Below are 13,348 nucleotides of genomic sequence, written 5' to 3'. Positions count from 1 at the left end.
TAACAATTAAGTAACAATCTGAACAATTGGAGCCCATGAAAGTAGAATAAATTCTAAACTTAATATTTATATATTCTTATACTTCTAAATTAAGACATGGCTATGCATAACCAAATCTCACCATTTCTAAGATTTTAATGTTTGTCTCCTAAAAAGTCAACCAAGAATGCAGTATACCCTTACTAAAATATTTACATATTTACCAACTTTTCTTGAGTTTTATTCTTTTGGAAAATAGTGTTGATGAGTGCTTTCCTCTTGGGTAATACAGCTAACTAACAGAATTATTAATTGTGGGTGTGTTGCATCCTTTGCAGAAGTCATTTCTCATGTATGCCATGTAAAATGACGATGACATTTCTTTCTATTTGAAAGAAAGTCTTATGTGCTTATAATTTCCTCCTTGCATTTGGAATACTTGAGTCATGCCAAGGATTAATTTTGGTTTGAAATAGACAGAAAACGATTGAGTTAAAAATATAGAAGTGTATTCAGCTGCAATGAACATACCCAACCTTAGAAGGAACATTTCTAAAATAAGTCAAGGATTAAAACTGCCACCAGTGGAACTGGAACTTGGGCAGCTGGTGACATAAACTAGTGTTAGCATTGGCAGCACAAAGGGAGCAGTCCTGACACAAGAAGGAAGTGGGACCAGGTCTGGAACAATTTCTGTTATGTATTAGACACAAATAGTCTTTTCTTCAGTATCAGACAGGTATGCATTCCTGTTTCAGCAACTTTATCCCCTCATGCTGATTATGGATAAATCAAGATAATTTTTTAAAATTTCTTGCTTCATTTGGGTTTTCTTCATATCTTACTTAAATCCTGTAGTGTGTGAATCTTATTCCTAACCTGTTCAATTTAGCTTTCTGACTTTTCCACAGAAAAAAAAAATTTTATTTATATACACACATGTTTGCGCACACACACTTAAAATAGATGCAGCATGCAATAGCTCTGAGGACATTGGAAAGATGTGGAGTCCCCATGCCCTGTTAAATAGGCCACAAAGCTGTTTTACAGATGTAGCCTAATGTGGTCTGTCTTCAGTTTCAAATCGAAGAGACATTTTTTTTTTCCAGCAGTAGGGCAGCAAATGTATGTGTTTAGAAAAGGAGACATTTGAGTATCTATAACTAAGCATGAAGTCACATAATTATCTAATTACTTTTGTTGAGATTGGCAGTAAAAACACTGGAGAAAGGTGGAGGTAGGGTGCTAGTAGCTGTTGGGCAGTAGTTGGAGAGAAAATAAGCACCATAACTATTTTTAATAGTTTAAAAATAATGTTTATAAGAAATAGTTATATTTTTCATAAGCCAAATATTAGCAAAAGAACTTCTGAGTTGTTTATTAATTCTCATTACACGCTTGTAATTTACTTTTTTTTTTTTCATACTTAAAAATTCAGGTCCATGGAATTGTACGGCGATCCAGTTCATTCAATACAGGTCGAATTGAACATCTATATAAGAACCCCCAGGCTCATATTGAAGGAAGTAAGTCATTTTCTTTTCTAAAACCTTTGTCTATAAACTTCCTATCTTCAGAGAAGATGTTGTCAAATGTCATTTTTCTCAGAGTCCATCTGGTCATAATTATTTGCCCATGTATTACTGTATTGAATATGACCAGCACGTGCTGAAAACCTTCCTGGTTGCTTGCTGTCATAGGCCATTGTATCATCTGGGTTTGACTGTTAGAGGGAAATTGGTTAGGTGGCTCAGAGAGACCTATCCAATTGATTACCCCTCTCCAGGTGTCCCTGTCCCCGCAAATAAAGAGTAGTTCTACATAGAAAGAACACTCTTTTGCTTTTTATATGTGCAGTTTACTCAAGTTAAACAATGTGTAGACATTTTAATTAATTTTTAAAATAATTTGTGAAGATTGATTCAAAACCTTGTGGCAATTAAAACTATATTTAAATTGCTTTACTGATTATTGTTAAGATTTATAGCTTTTTTTTGTTGTCATTGTTAGTAAATTTGTCTGTGTTGTAGCTGCATGGTTTACACAGCACAATTACAGTGTTTTCTTACTTGTTCTTTATAGCAACTCCACAAGTTGTTAGAGAGACTATTTTGTACATGAGGAAATGGAGACAGAGGTGATTTTATCAAGGTCAAATACCACCAAGAAGGCAGAGTGGGACTAGAACACAGAGCTCTAACTCCAAATTCAGCCTGCATTATTCAGCCAGTTTTTCTAGCTAGCAAAGGTGATACAGTCAATTAATAAATGATCAGTGATTTTGTATTCACCTCCAAGTCCTGAATATTTGGAAGATTGGGTTACTTTTTCAGGTAGTAATCATCAAGAAGGTGATCCAGTTTGTCCACAGAAAAGACTTTTCACCTTATTGCTGAGTACGTTCTTCTTGAAAATTATTACAGGTGTATTGAATATCCCTTCTCCCAAATGCTTGGGACCAGAAGATTTGGGTTTTCAATTTTTGGAATACTTGCATATACATAATGATAGAGCTTGAGGATAAGACCCAAGTCTTAAAACAGAATTTATTTGTTTCACATATTTATTCTGAACACAGACCAAAGGTAATTTTATACAGTATTTTAAATAATTTTGTATATTAAACCAAGTTTCATGATGTGGAATTTTATACTTGTGGCATCCTGTCAGCACTTAAAATCATTTCAGATTTGGAGCATTTCAAATTTTGAGTTTTCTGATTAGGAATGCAGTAGGTTTGATCCTCAGCACCAAAATTAACAAACAAACAAACAAATAAAATAAAGGTATTACGGGGGGAAAAAAAGAAGCAGCAATAGACAAATGTTAAACATGGACCACCACAGGAACACAGGTAGAGAGATAATGATAAGATCAATATTTTGTAAAAATAATGAAATGATCAAATTATCCATCTATTCATTTTAAATTCTTACACTAATGAAGTCAGTATAAGGATCAACTTAGATGTAGGAGTTGGAATAGGCTAGTTGTCCTAATCACAGTTATGTTACAGTGTCAGACTTTTCATAGATAGCTTAAGGTCTGATGTTTATAATGTATTTATAAATCAGTAGATGAAAGTATATGAATAAACATAACAATTATGAGCTATTGTTACTATCATCAGTATGTTATAGATGTGCTTAGAATGTATATACATTCTTACAAAATTTTATTTGCCTGAAAAATCACTCTTACATAACACATCTTCCAACTGCTTGGAGTTCTAAGATATATTGTTTAACATCTGTTATTGTATGGTAATGTTTTAAAAAGTTCATCTGATTTTATCCCTATAAATCCTTCATAGATATAGGAAATATATGTAAATATCTTTCTACTGTGTAGGTTCATCCTTTGTTTATTTTTATGATGCTGGGGACAAAACCCAGTACTGTGAATGCTAGGCAAGTACTCTATCACTGAGCAGCATTCTTACCCCATAAGTTCTTTAAAGATGATAGCTATATTCTGCTGCTCCAGGACAACATTTCCATTCTGACCCTGGTTTACAGACATTGTAAGTGTATGCATTTCAAGTCTGATATTTTCAGAAGTTGAGCTTTTATTGTTTTCTTTTATCTAATGGTCGGTTTTTGAATTCTAAAGACATGAAGTTGCACTATGGAGATCTTACTGATAGTACCTGCCTTGTGAAGATTATCAATGAAGTAAAGCCTACAGAGATTTACAACCTGGGAGCCCAGAGCCATGTCAAAGTAAGCCATTTTCATTATCATTTTCTCTCTAGCTGTGTTCCTGTGGTGGTCTATGTTTTACATTTGTCTGTTGCTTCTACTTTATTTTTCTTTTTTCCTAATTCATTCATTTATCCATCCCTCCCTTCCTCCCTTCTTTCCTTCCTCCCTTCCTTCTCTCCTTCCTCCCTTCCTTCTTTCCTTCCTTCCTTCCTTCCTTCCTCCCTCCCTTCCTCCCTCCCTCCCTCTCTTCCTCCCTTCCTTCCTCCCTTTCTTCCTTCCTTCCTCTCTCTTTCTTTTTCTTTCTTTCGCTAAGGATCAAACCCAGTGCATCATATGTCCTAGGTGAGCACTCTACCTACCACTGAGCTACAACTGCAGCTCCTGTCTGTTGCTTCTTAACTTAATAATCCACCTGTCCTAGTCTTCAAATTTAACTATCCATGTTAATTTGGTTATTGACCCTAAGGGAAATAGAGGTTTTCAAAGGTATGTTTTCCATTACTGAACAGCATAATCTAATCTTACTGCTAACATTCAAATAGCAATATTCATTTATTTTGTTTTTCCCAGTACTCATGATCCTGGCAAGTTTTGTTAACTGCCATTTCAGATCACATTATGAATAAAATTTTGTTAAAATTTTGGAAGATTTAACTCAGTAAAACTTTAACTTTAATTTTTATTAGTGACTACTAAAACTGGTTAAGAATATTTTTTTTTAGAATTTTTTTTTTTTTTAGAGAGAGTGAGAGAGGAGAGAGAGAGAGAAGAGAGAATTTTTTTAATATTTATTTCTTAGTTATCAGCGGACATAATATCTTTTGTTTGTATGTGGTGCCGAGGATCGAACCCGGGCCGCACGCATGCCAGGCGAGTGCGCTACCGCTTGAGCCACATCCCCACCAAGAATATTTTTTGAATCTCAATTATATGTTAAAATTAGCTGAGTTAACTTTTTTATGGTAGGTGGTAAAAATCACTGGAAGAAAGCCTTTTAGCCTCTTCTTCCTCAGTGTGACACAGCTAATGTCTACTCAAATTCTTTGTTGTTCTACCTTCTTCTTTTTTGTTCTTTCTGGAGCCAATCACTGTAAACCAGAGAAGCGCCCCACAGACTTCTCACCATCTGCTTCATTTAGGGTGTTGTATTTGTGTCCTCCTATTCCTTTGGTGAGTGAAATTTGAACCCAGGATGATGTGAGTTCTATTTAATGAAACTTATTTAATTAGAATAGTTAGTGAAGCTTAAAAATAAAAGCAAATGACTTTTAATTTTAAACCTCACTCCCTGCCAAAAAAAAAGAAGGTCTAGAAAAATCTACCAGCATTTTTTGCTATTTAATGAACAAATTCAGCAATTTTATTTTGAGAAGTATTTAACATCTTTTGAAGTTTCTCCATGTCCCCAGCTTTTCAAAGAAAGAAGGCTATATGCCTATTTCCTATTGCTCTTCTAGTTTGAGATGAAGTTATGAACTGAATCTCATAAAACATTGCAATTGATAAGAGATTAAAAATTTGGTTGTCAATCCTCATAATAATTTTTCTGTAAGAAAAATTGAAAAATGACCACATATCCATCATAAAGATACCTTTTAACTTCTGATCCATGCTGTCTAGGAAAAACAGTTTTCCCTTTTCTTTTTTATCCCTAGTGCTAGCCCACACTCTACCTGCATGCTCCACCTCCAGCTGCTTTTCCCTTTCTTAATATGTAATGATTCTGTTTGATATCCAGGTTTAAAATTTGGTCTGGAAAGGAATGGTATTTTCGGTATATTATTCTTGAGAGATTAATCTACCTCTTTGCTAAAAAGAATCAGTAACTCTTAATCATTCCAGGAATGATGATCTTATTTTCCTTAATTGAGGTAGTCAGTCTATCTTCCACATTATAATTCATCTGACTGTTTTTGACCTTCCTGACCAGCTATGAGAGTATCTTCCAGACAAAACAGAATGTTTTGGAATGAGCACTCTGTTATTCAATTTTCCTAAGATTAAGTAGTTTGCTTTGTGATTGTAGATAGGTTATCACCTCTGGAAGACATGAACTGGCATGGCAGAAGGACATAGGACATTTTATAAAGGTTTATTTATAGAAGTCTTTCCCTCTGTCATTTTAGTGTATTAAATGAGCTGATCCTTTCCTTTCTCCAAAATGTATTTGTAGTTCAAAAAAATGTTTTATTTCCTTAGTTGTAGAGTGCATAATACTTTTTAGTTATCATTCCAGAATAGTTATACTTAAGTAATATAGAGAAAAGGAGATTGAGTCGATTCCTTCTAAGTTGCCATGTATGTGAAATTTTCTGTTTTACCTTACTTTGACTACCTTCCTGATAGATGAATGATCCTCAGTTAAGAGTTTTGGTTTGTGAGGTTATTTAATCCTTCAACAAAGATTTGTTAATGTATACCTAAAATAAGGTAACTTACATGCTATACTAAGGACAAGAGATGTATAAATTCTACTTCTACTGTAGAGGTTTCAACTTTAGTAGAGGTGATTTGCAGCAAGGACCACAGGCTGGCACAGAGTCTTCCAGTCTTTAGAGGAAGGTGAGAAATAACTTTCATCTGAGGGGATATGGGTAGTGTCAAGGAGGAGCTGGTGCTGGCACTAATCTTAAAGTATAGGAGGGTATTTACATATACAGTGGGAAATGGGCAGTTGAAATGGAGGTTATAACATAAAGCCAAGAGTTAGAAGTCAAAAAAAACCTCAAACCACGTTTGGAGCATGATGAACATTCAAATGATCAGTTGAGCAGAAAGAATATGGAGGAGAACTGTGGGGCCAGGCTAAGGAGGATCAGGGGAGAAATATATTCAGATATGAATCTTAGGGATCAGAATCTAGAAGTAAGATGCAGAAGACACAGGAAACTTGTTGGATGTGCATGGCAGCATCAGAAATGGGGGGCAGGAGGAAGGAACAGGATGTCCAGCAACACAGATTCTTCTTCTTACTCCATATAGTCACCAGGGAAGAGATCCCCCAGTGCTCAGGGGATCAGACAGTTGATGGGACCACTGTCAGGTGTTTTACTGGTAATACGTGAAGACCATGCAAAGGAAGCAGGTCATGAGATAGTTTTAAAAAGTTTTGAGGTTTGGGAGAGTTTGGGGGTGCAAGTATACATTCAGCATTCAGAGTCCTTGAGATGCCAGATAGCAGCTGGAGAAAGAGGGCAAAGAGTAAAGATTGAACCTCTAGGACTTTACTGTAGTTAGAGGAGAAAGGAGAATAGGGCTGATGGCAGGAACAGGAGATGAGAGGCAGTGGGTGGAATTTTCCTGGAAGTTGGGAAGTCAGATCATTTCAAGCAGGAAAGGATAAATCTAGGGGAGAGAGGGCCAAGAAAAGGTCACTGGTCTTGTCAGTAAGGCTGGAGATGACTTTGGACTTTTATATTTGTGTGAGAGTGTGTGTGTGTGTGTGTGTGTGTGTGTGTGTGTGTGTGTGTTTCTGGGGATGGAACTCAAGGCATCACACATGTAAGACATGCATTCTACCACTAAGCTACATATCTGATGCCTGACTTATAACTTTAAAAAAAAGCATTTTGGTGATAGGATGGAATAAGTTAGTGAGAACAGAGGAGGTTTAGAAGTTGACGGTTTATGAGGAAATGCAAACTGAGTGGATTCTTTTCTCAGATTTCTTGGTAGAAAGACAAGAGAATATACTAGATGACAGATATATCAGCATCCCCGCAGGTTTCCAAGTCCCTTCCCAGAATCTTAAGTTTGTAGTGAGGTTTGAGAACTTGCATTTCTAGAAGATGTCCAGGTGATGCCTAACCCTCATCTGAGGACAATACATTGAGAGCTATTACTCTGGTGTTTCAGGATTCTTGGTTTATCCATGAAGAGAATGTGTCTCAAATGCATTCTTCTTTGACTTTCTTCTTTAATGTATGAGTTTTTGAGTTTGATAAAACATAGTTCTGTTACTCATCAGTTAATGCTATGGACTTTTAAAGCCCCAAACTCTATCTGCAATTAGACATGGTGAGAATGGAAAGAGACTGAAGAGAATCTGATATACCTTTATGCTAAGGATCTTTACATTCATAAATCTTCCTTTTTCTAAACAGTACAGACAGTCCATGAGAATAAATACTTCTCAGTTACTTCTAACATTTTAAAGAAATAGTATGAGTACAAACTATCGTAGGCATGTCCTACAAAATCTCATGCTTCATACCTCTGTTTCTGCTGTGATCTAAGATAGGTTTATTCTTAGTCACAGGGAGAGTGGGCATAGAGAATTGGGATCCTGATGAAGGCCCTTGGGTGCTGACTTTACTCACCTGCCAGGCAGCTGGGGCATGCTGCTCTGTCACTGGACCACTTTAGGCTCTGTTTGTTTTCATAGTAGCTTGTTTTGGGATTCTATTGGAAAATACATATTTTATTTTTTTTGATTAATTTAAGTATTATTCACCTTTACAGAATTTATTGTACTTCCAGATGATATACTTTTTTTTTTAAATGAATAAGTTCTTTCTGACCATGGAATGCTTGGAATAGATTAAATAAAATAAATGTCTTATTGTTTGGTGCTCTTTTAAAAGAGGTTTCTAATATTAGCACATTTTGTATTTAATTCTGAATCTATGACTTTTAGACTGTTTGTTTTGGCTTCTCTTTGTGTGGAATAAAGTCTTCTATCACTCTCACTTCCAGTTAATTTGATGTGGGCTATGGTATACTAAAAGTAAGGAAAATAAAATAATAGGAAGTTGGTCTGGTTTCCTGTAGGAAACCAATGAAGATGAAATTGGTTCTTGGAATAAGCCCACAGCAGTCTGGGAAATACTGACTGAAGACATTTTTCTGAATCATAAACAGAAAAATTATGACTCATGAAGTAGGTCATTGAAAGGCTGATTTGATCTTATGTGGGAGAAAGTGAGGGATGACTGAAATGTACTAGTTATTAAAAGTAGTTAAACCTAGCATGATGACATCACCCAAGTAGGAACAAATTATCCAATATGTGGACCTGCCCATTTTGATGGAAAAAAAAGTTTTAGGAACCTGCTTTTTTGAGATTAATGGGGTATTTTTCCTGTGTAAATAATAATGTTTCTAGGCTGTGTTCAGCATTCCTTGCTGTCATGCCTTTGGATTTGTCCACTGTTTCTTGCAGCTTCTTTGATAACCTCACGTCACTTTTGAAGTCATAGTATTGGACGAGCGCCGGTGAACCTAGTCCAGTATTATTTCCTTTCGTCTCACAATGTCATGTTAGAATTGCCTTTTTCTTTTTTCAAAAAATTAAAACATGGAATGTTAGAGCTAGAAGTAACTTTAGAAATAATTTAATATGATTTCCATTTTAACAAATGAAATTGCTTTCTCAGTCATATGTTTAGTTACTGCCAGTTCAGGATTGGAACTCAGGTCTTTAAATTCTAGAATTTATTTTATAAAATCAATGAAGAAAATGATTCTGTATTAATTATAATTTTGATAGAAATTAGTCCTCCTCTTAATTCCTCACAGTATGTTTCTTCTTAAGTTCATTTTTCTTCTTTGTGTCTTTAATAGAAATACACTTACTCTTCTCTTTTTTTTTTTTGTTTAGAGATTTTCAAATCCTTTTTCAGTGCCAAAGACCATTATTATGTCTTTCCTTAACTTTCTTTTATTCAACTTTCTTTTATTCATGTTTTCCACTCTTCTTCTAACTCTTTAATTTTCTTTATTACTTTCCCTTTCAGTTCTCTGTGTTGTTTCATTTTATTTCATGACAGCTGGGGGAGGGCTGAATGCCTGGGATAAGAGCTGGAGCAGGACCTAGTGAGGGGAGACTGAGGTTTCCTCATATAGTCTTAAGGGATCTTGGGAACCCAAAGAGAAGGAGACCAGGCTGTCCTCCTTGGGGGATCCTCACGCTCAAGAAGCTGGCCACAAAAGTTGATTATGGACCAAGTAGCTGATGTAGTTGTGGCTCGACACCAATGTAGAATCAAGGAGAGATAAGACAGAAAATCCAGTCCAGGGAATGAAGTTGGGAATTAAAAACAGGCATGGGAATTAACCTGGTGGGTCCTGAGAAAGGGCCTGAACAATTTAATTACCTGAGTTAAAGAATTGTCATCTTCAGTGACTTTTCCTGGAGGCTCTGAGCTGAAATTTATAGTTTGATAGTCAGCCTCGGTATTCATTCCCAGGAAGCCTGAACCTCTTGGGACCTCTAATTGAGGGAAGGGGGCAAGTGACTAAATGCAGTGGGAGAATTTCATTAGGGTGGGGAAGGGCAGGTGCCTATGGCTGAACATCTGGTTAGGGGCCTGACTGACTCAATTATAGAAAAAAACAAAATTGCAACAACGTGACCCTTTACTGAGTAATTATAGCAAGAGTAGGGGGTGGCCTATTAAAAACCCAGTGCAAACAAGAGAAAGGGACTGTTCTTCTGTGTTCTTATTAATTTATTTTGGACCCTGGGGAACCTGGCAGGAGGTGTGAGTGAAGAGGAAAATGAGGAGTAGTCAGGAACATACCTCTTGCTTTTAGGAGGAACATCCTTATAGGTAGGTCAGGACCTGGCCTCATGGTCTACATTATTATGTGATAGAGTTTCTTATGTTGTCACGTGTGAACACAGCCATACAGCCATCTGCCTCTCTACTGTGGTGGCTGTATCTTTTACCTGGCTCTGAGCCTACAGAATGCACTGGGGTCACATTGCAACTAGTATTGGGATAAGTATTGACAACTATGCCACAAGACGCTGTTTATATAGACAGGGGCTCTTGAACCAGGGGTGCACATCAGCATTCCTGGGACACATTCTAAAACTTTATGTCCAGAACATACACCCCTCCAACCGCCCCACTGGGATTCTGCAACTTGGGATTTTTCCTGTTTTCAAATCCTGGTTGTATCACATGCAGACTATAGGATTTTGATAGGCTACTCAGCCTTTCTAAATCTACATTTTTTCACCCTTAGGACATGATTCTGCCCGTGGGCCTGTGCACTGGAACTTGATTGTAATACTCTTTTCTCAGGTATCCGCCCATCTTGTTCATTGACTGTGCTCAACCTTTACTCAGAGGTCAGCGGCTGGCGAGACCCTCCTGACTATGTGCAGTAGGAACACTTCTAGGAAGGGTGGCAACCCAGTCCTGAGGGTGTAGGCAGTGGTGAATGTGGTAGGCCAGGGAGGAAGGAAATGCAAACTGGCCACTCTGCCTCCCCACCTCCATACCATAGTCTTAAGGGGTCTTGGGAACCCCAATCATCAGTGTGCCCTCTCTTCAGTGTAGGCTAACATGAAGCTGATTATCTAGGGAAGTGGATGGGCTTCTGCCAGAGACGGGGCATAGGCAAGAGTGTTTTCTTCAATGAAATGCCTGTAGTTTCTGCCACTGCAATGTTAACTTGCATGACACATTCTAAAGGGGGAAATGATGTTCTGGGCCCTTTGTATTTTATTACATGGGCCATAGAATTCTGAGGTGGCAGAGCTCTTGGCAGTTATCCAGTTCAAATTTCGCAAGTGCCTGCCTGGGTCTGCCAATTGATGAGCAGCCAGCTCTGTCTAGCCTGGAACCCAGGACTGATGTCACTCATTTTCTTGTTCTGCTCCTAAACTGAGAAGACTGAGGATGGGGGTGGGGAGGAAGGTGTTATTGAACTGAGAGAAGTTTTACCTCTCTTGTCATTCCCATCATTTAGTACAGTGAAATGAAGTTCCGGTGCAATAGGTTTGAATTAAAAATAATTTTTTTCCTTGCTGGAGGGAATTGGTTATAATTAATACCATATGAGTAGTGTTTGCATAGCTAGGAAAATCCCCAAATACAACAATGCAAGGTACAAATGAACAAGTACATTAGTGATGCTAAAATAAAATTATAAATAGGAAAAAGAGAAATTTACAGCACTGACTCATCAGGAATGATTACAATCTTTTTGGTTAGGATAATTCAATTCATTGTAATTTTTTATGTACTGAGTGTTTATACCATTGCTGGTATATATGTAAGTGTCCCTAAAAGTCAGGTATGTAATAGTGTTTACTACTCATGGAATCAGAAAAGTTGTTAGCTTAATAATTAGAATGAACAGCTTATTCCTGTAATTATGTTTTAAAGAAATTGCCAAGGCAGTAACATAACTATAATATTAATTAATGTATTTTCTAAGATTTAAAAATAAATATTTCTGTTTTAATACCACAGATACATTTTTGTCCACTTATTAGTTTATAAAAATTATAAGTCTATATTGGTCTCTGAAAATAACTTATTAATAGAGGAATTGATATAGCCTTATATTTCCTATGAGGTTTAAAACTGTTATGTTGTCAACATAATTCTTGGATGTGCTCAGAGCAACATAAAGCCTCTAGTTTATTAGCAAATTGTGAATGTTGAAATAATAAAGATGCCTGTGAGCAGAAGAGTTTACTTTAGTAAAGATCAGTGAGTACAACTTAGAGAACTGAGGATTTATATGGTGGATTTGCATTTGTACCTAATATCCATGCATACTATAGTGTGTGTTTCTGGAAAATTTAGCTCCCTTACAAGGGCAGTAAATAGGTAGGTGACTGGAGCAAATCATGTGTTTTAATTTCATAGATAGATAGCATGGGTGGAACAAATCTCTACATTCAAATAAAGATGTATTTCTGTTTTTGTTCTACAGGCCCCTGTTTCTTTCTGATTAGTTCTATTGCCCTCTCATCTATGCAGGCACAGTCCCCATGATATTTAATACAGATGGTAGTCACTTTAGTTTGTTATGTCTAACTGTGATATTAAATAAGCTATTATTTGCATTACAATAAGGTATACATTGCATTATAAACTTCCCCATTTTATAATTTAATATTTATGTTTACAATGCATAAACACTACTAATATAAATGACTAGTTATTTCTCATGTCTACAAGGAAGAAGTTGGACATTTTTTATGTTATATTCATGAGAATGGGGGGATTGTACACTGTTGGTGGGTCCCCACGTGTCATTTGGCTCAAATTCTTATTGAAAGCCTGTTGTAGATTTGAGCAATTGAATTCAAATCTAAAACGACTTAAAAAGTCTTTTATAGTCCATTAAGAATTTATATGGGAGAGAACACTCTATGAAAGTTCTTCTCTCCCTGTTCAAACAGATTGTTGTATTTTATTAGATCTAGGTGGTATTGTAATTTTGATAACAGCTAATAATGTTTGGAATTTTGCTTATAATTAGTGGACCACACAGTGGTATGTTTGTTGGATCTTGCACCCTTCACCTAGAACTAGCTTGTTTGCTAAATAAAAGTAGCAGTATTTTAGTATTTTAAGTTCTTTCATATATATTAAACTGAAATTAAGGCATATAGCCAATGTGCATGCATATTTTAATATCAATTTCTGTATGTATTTACAAACACAAATGGAACAAATAGTAAGTCAGTAAATGTATTATGAATGAAACTTTTTGTTTTGGACTTTTAATGATGAATAGAGATAGTTTTTAGGATTCCTAATTGGATAAATCAATTTCCTAATTTGTATAAAGTTATAGACAAATAATACCTTATTTAATATCATAGTTAGTCATTTCTTCCCCCCCACCAAAGTTGTGTGTTAGTTTAAGAAACAAACTACTCTTTTCAAAATACCTAATAAAGCTTGGTTTCTAAT

The 13,348-nt window shown here is 36.1% G+C and overlaps 1 protein-coding gene across 1 annotated transcript in view; it reads left to right on the top strand.

The window, feature by feature from the left end:
• Positions 1-13,348, top strand: part of Gmds (GDP-mannose 4,6-dehydratase) — a 642,352-nt gene that overhangs the window by 132,561 nt on the left and 496,443 nt on the right. The window contains exons 3-4 of the mRNA XM_076857845.1: positions 1,418-1,505; positions 3,592-3,701. Coding sequence (XP_076713960.1) covers positions 1,418-1,505; positions 3,592-3,701 — 198 coding nt within the window. The remainder of the gene's footprint in view (positions 1-1,417; positions 1,506-3,591; positions 3,702-13,348) is intronic.

Source organism: Callospermophilus lateralis, chromosome 6 (genome assembly GCF_048772815.1).
Source record: "Callospermophilus lateralis isolate mCalLat2 chromosome 6, mCalLat2.hap1, whole genome shotgun sequence".
Lineage (NCBI taxonomy): Eukaryota > Metazoa > Chordata > Mammalia > Rodentia > Sciuridae > Callospermophilus > Callospermophilus lateralis.
The sequence above is the reverse complement of the archived record's forward strand: the minus strand, read 5'-3'. Positions and strand labels throughout refer to the sequence as shown.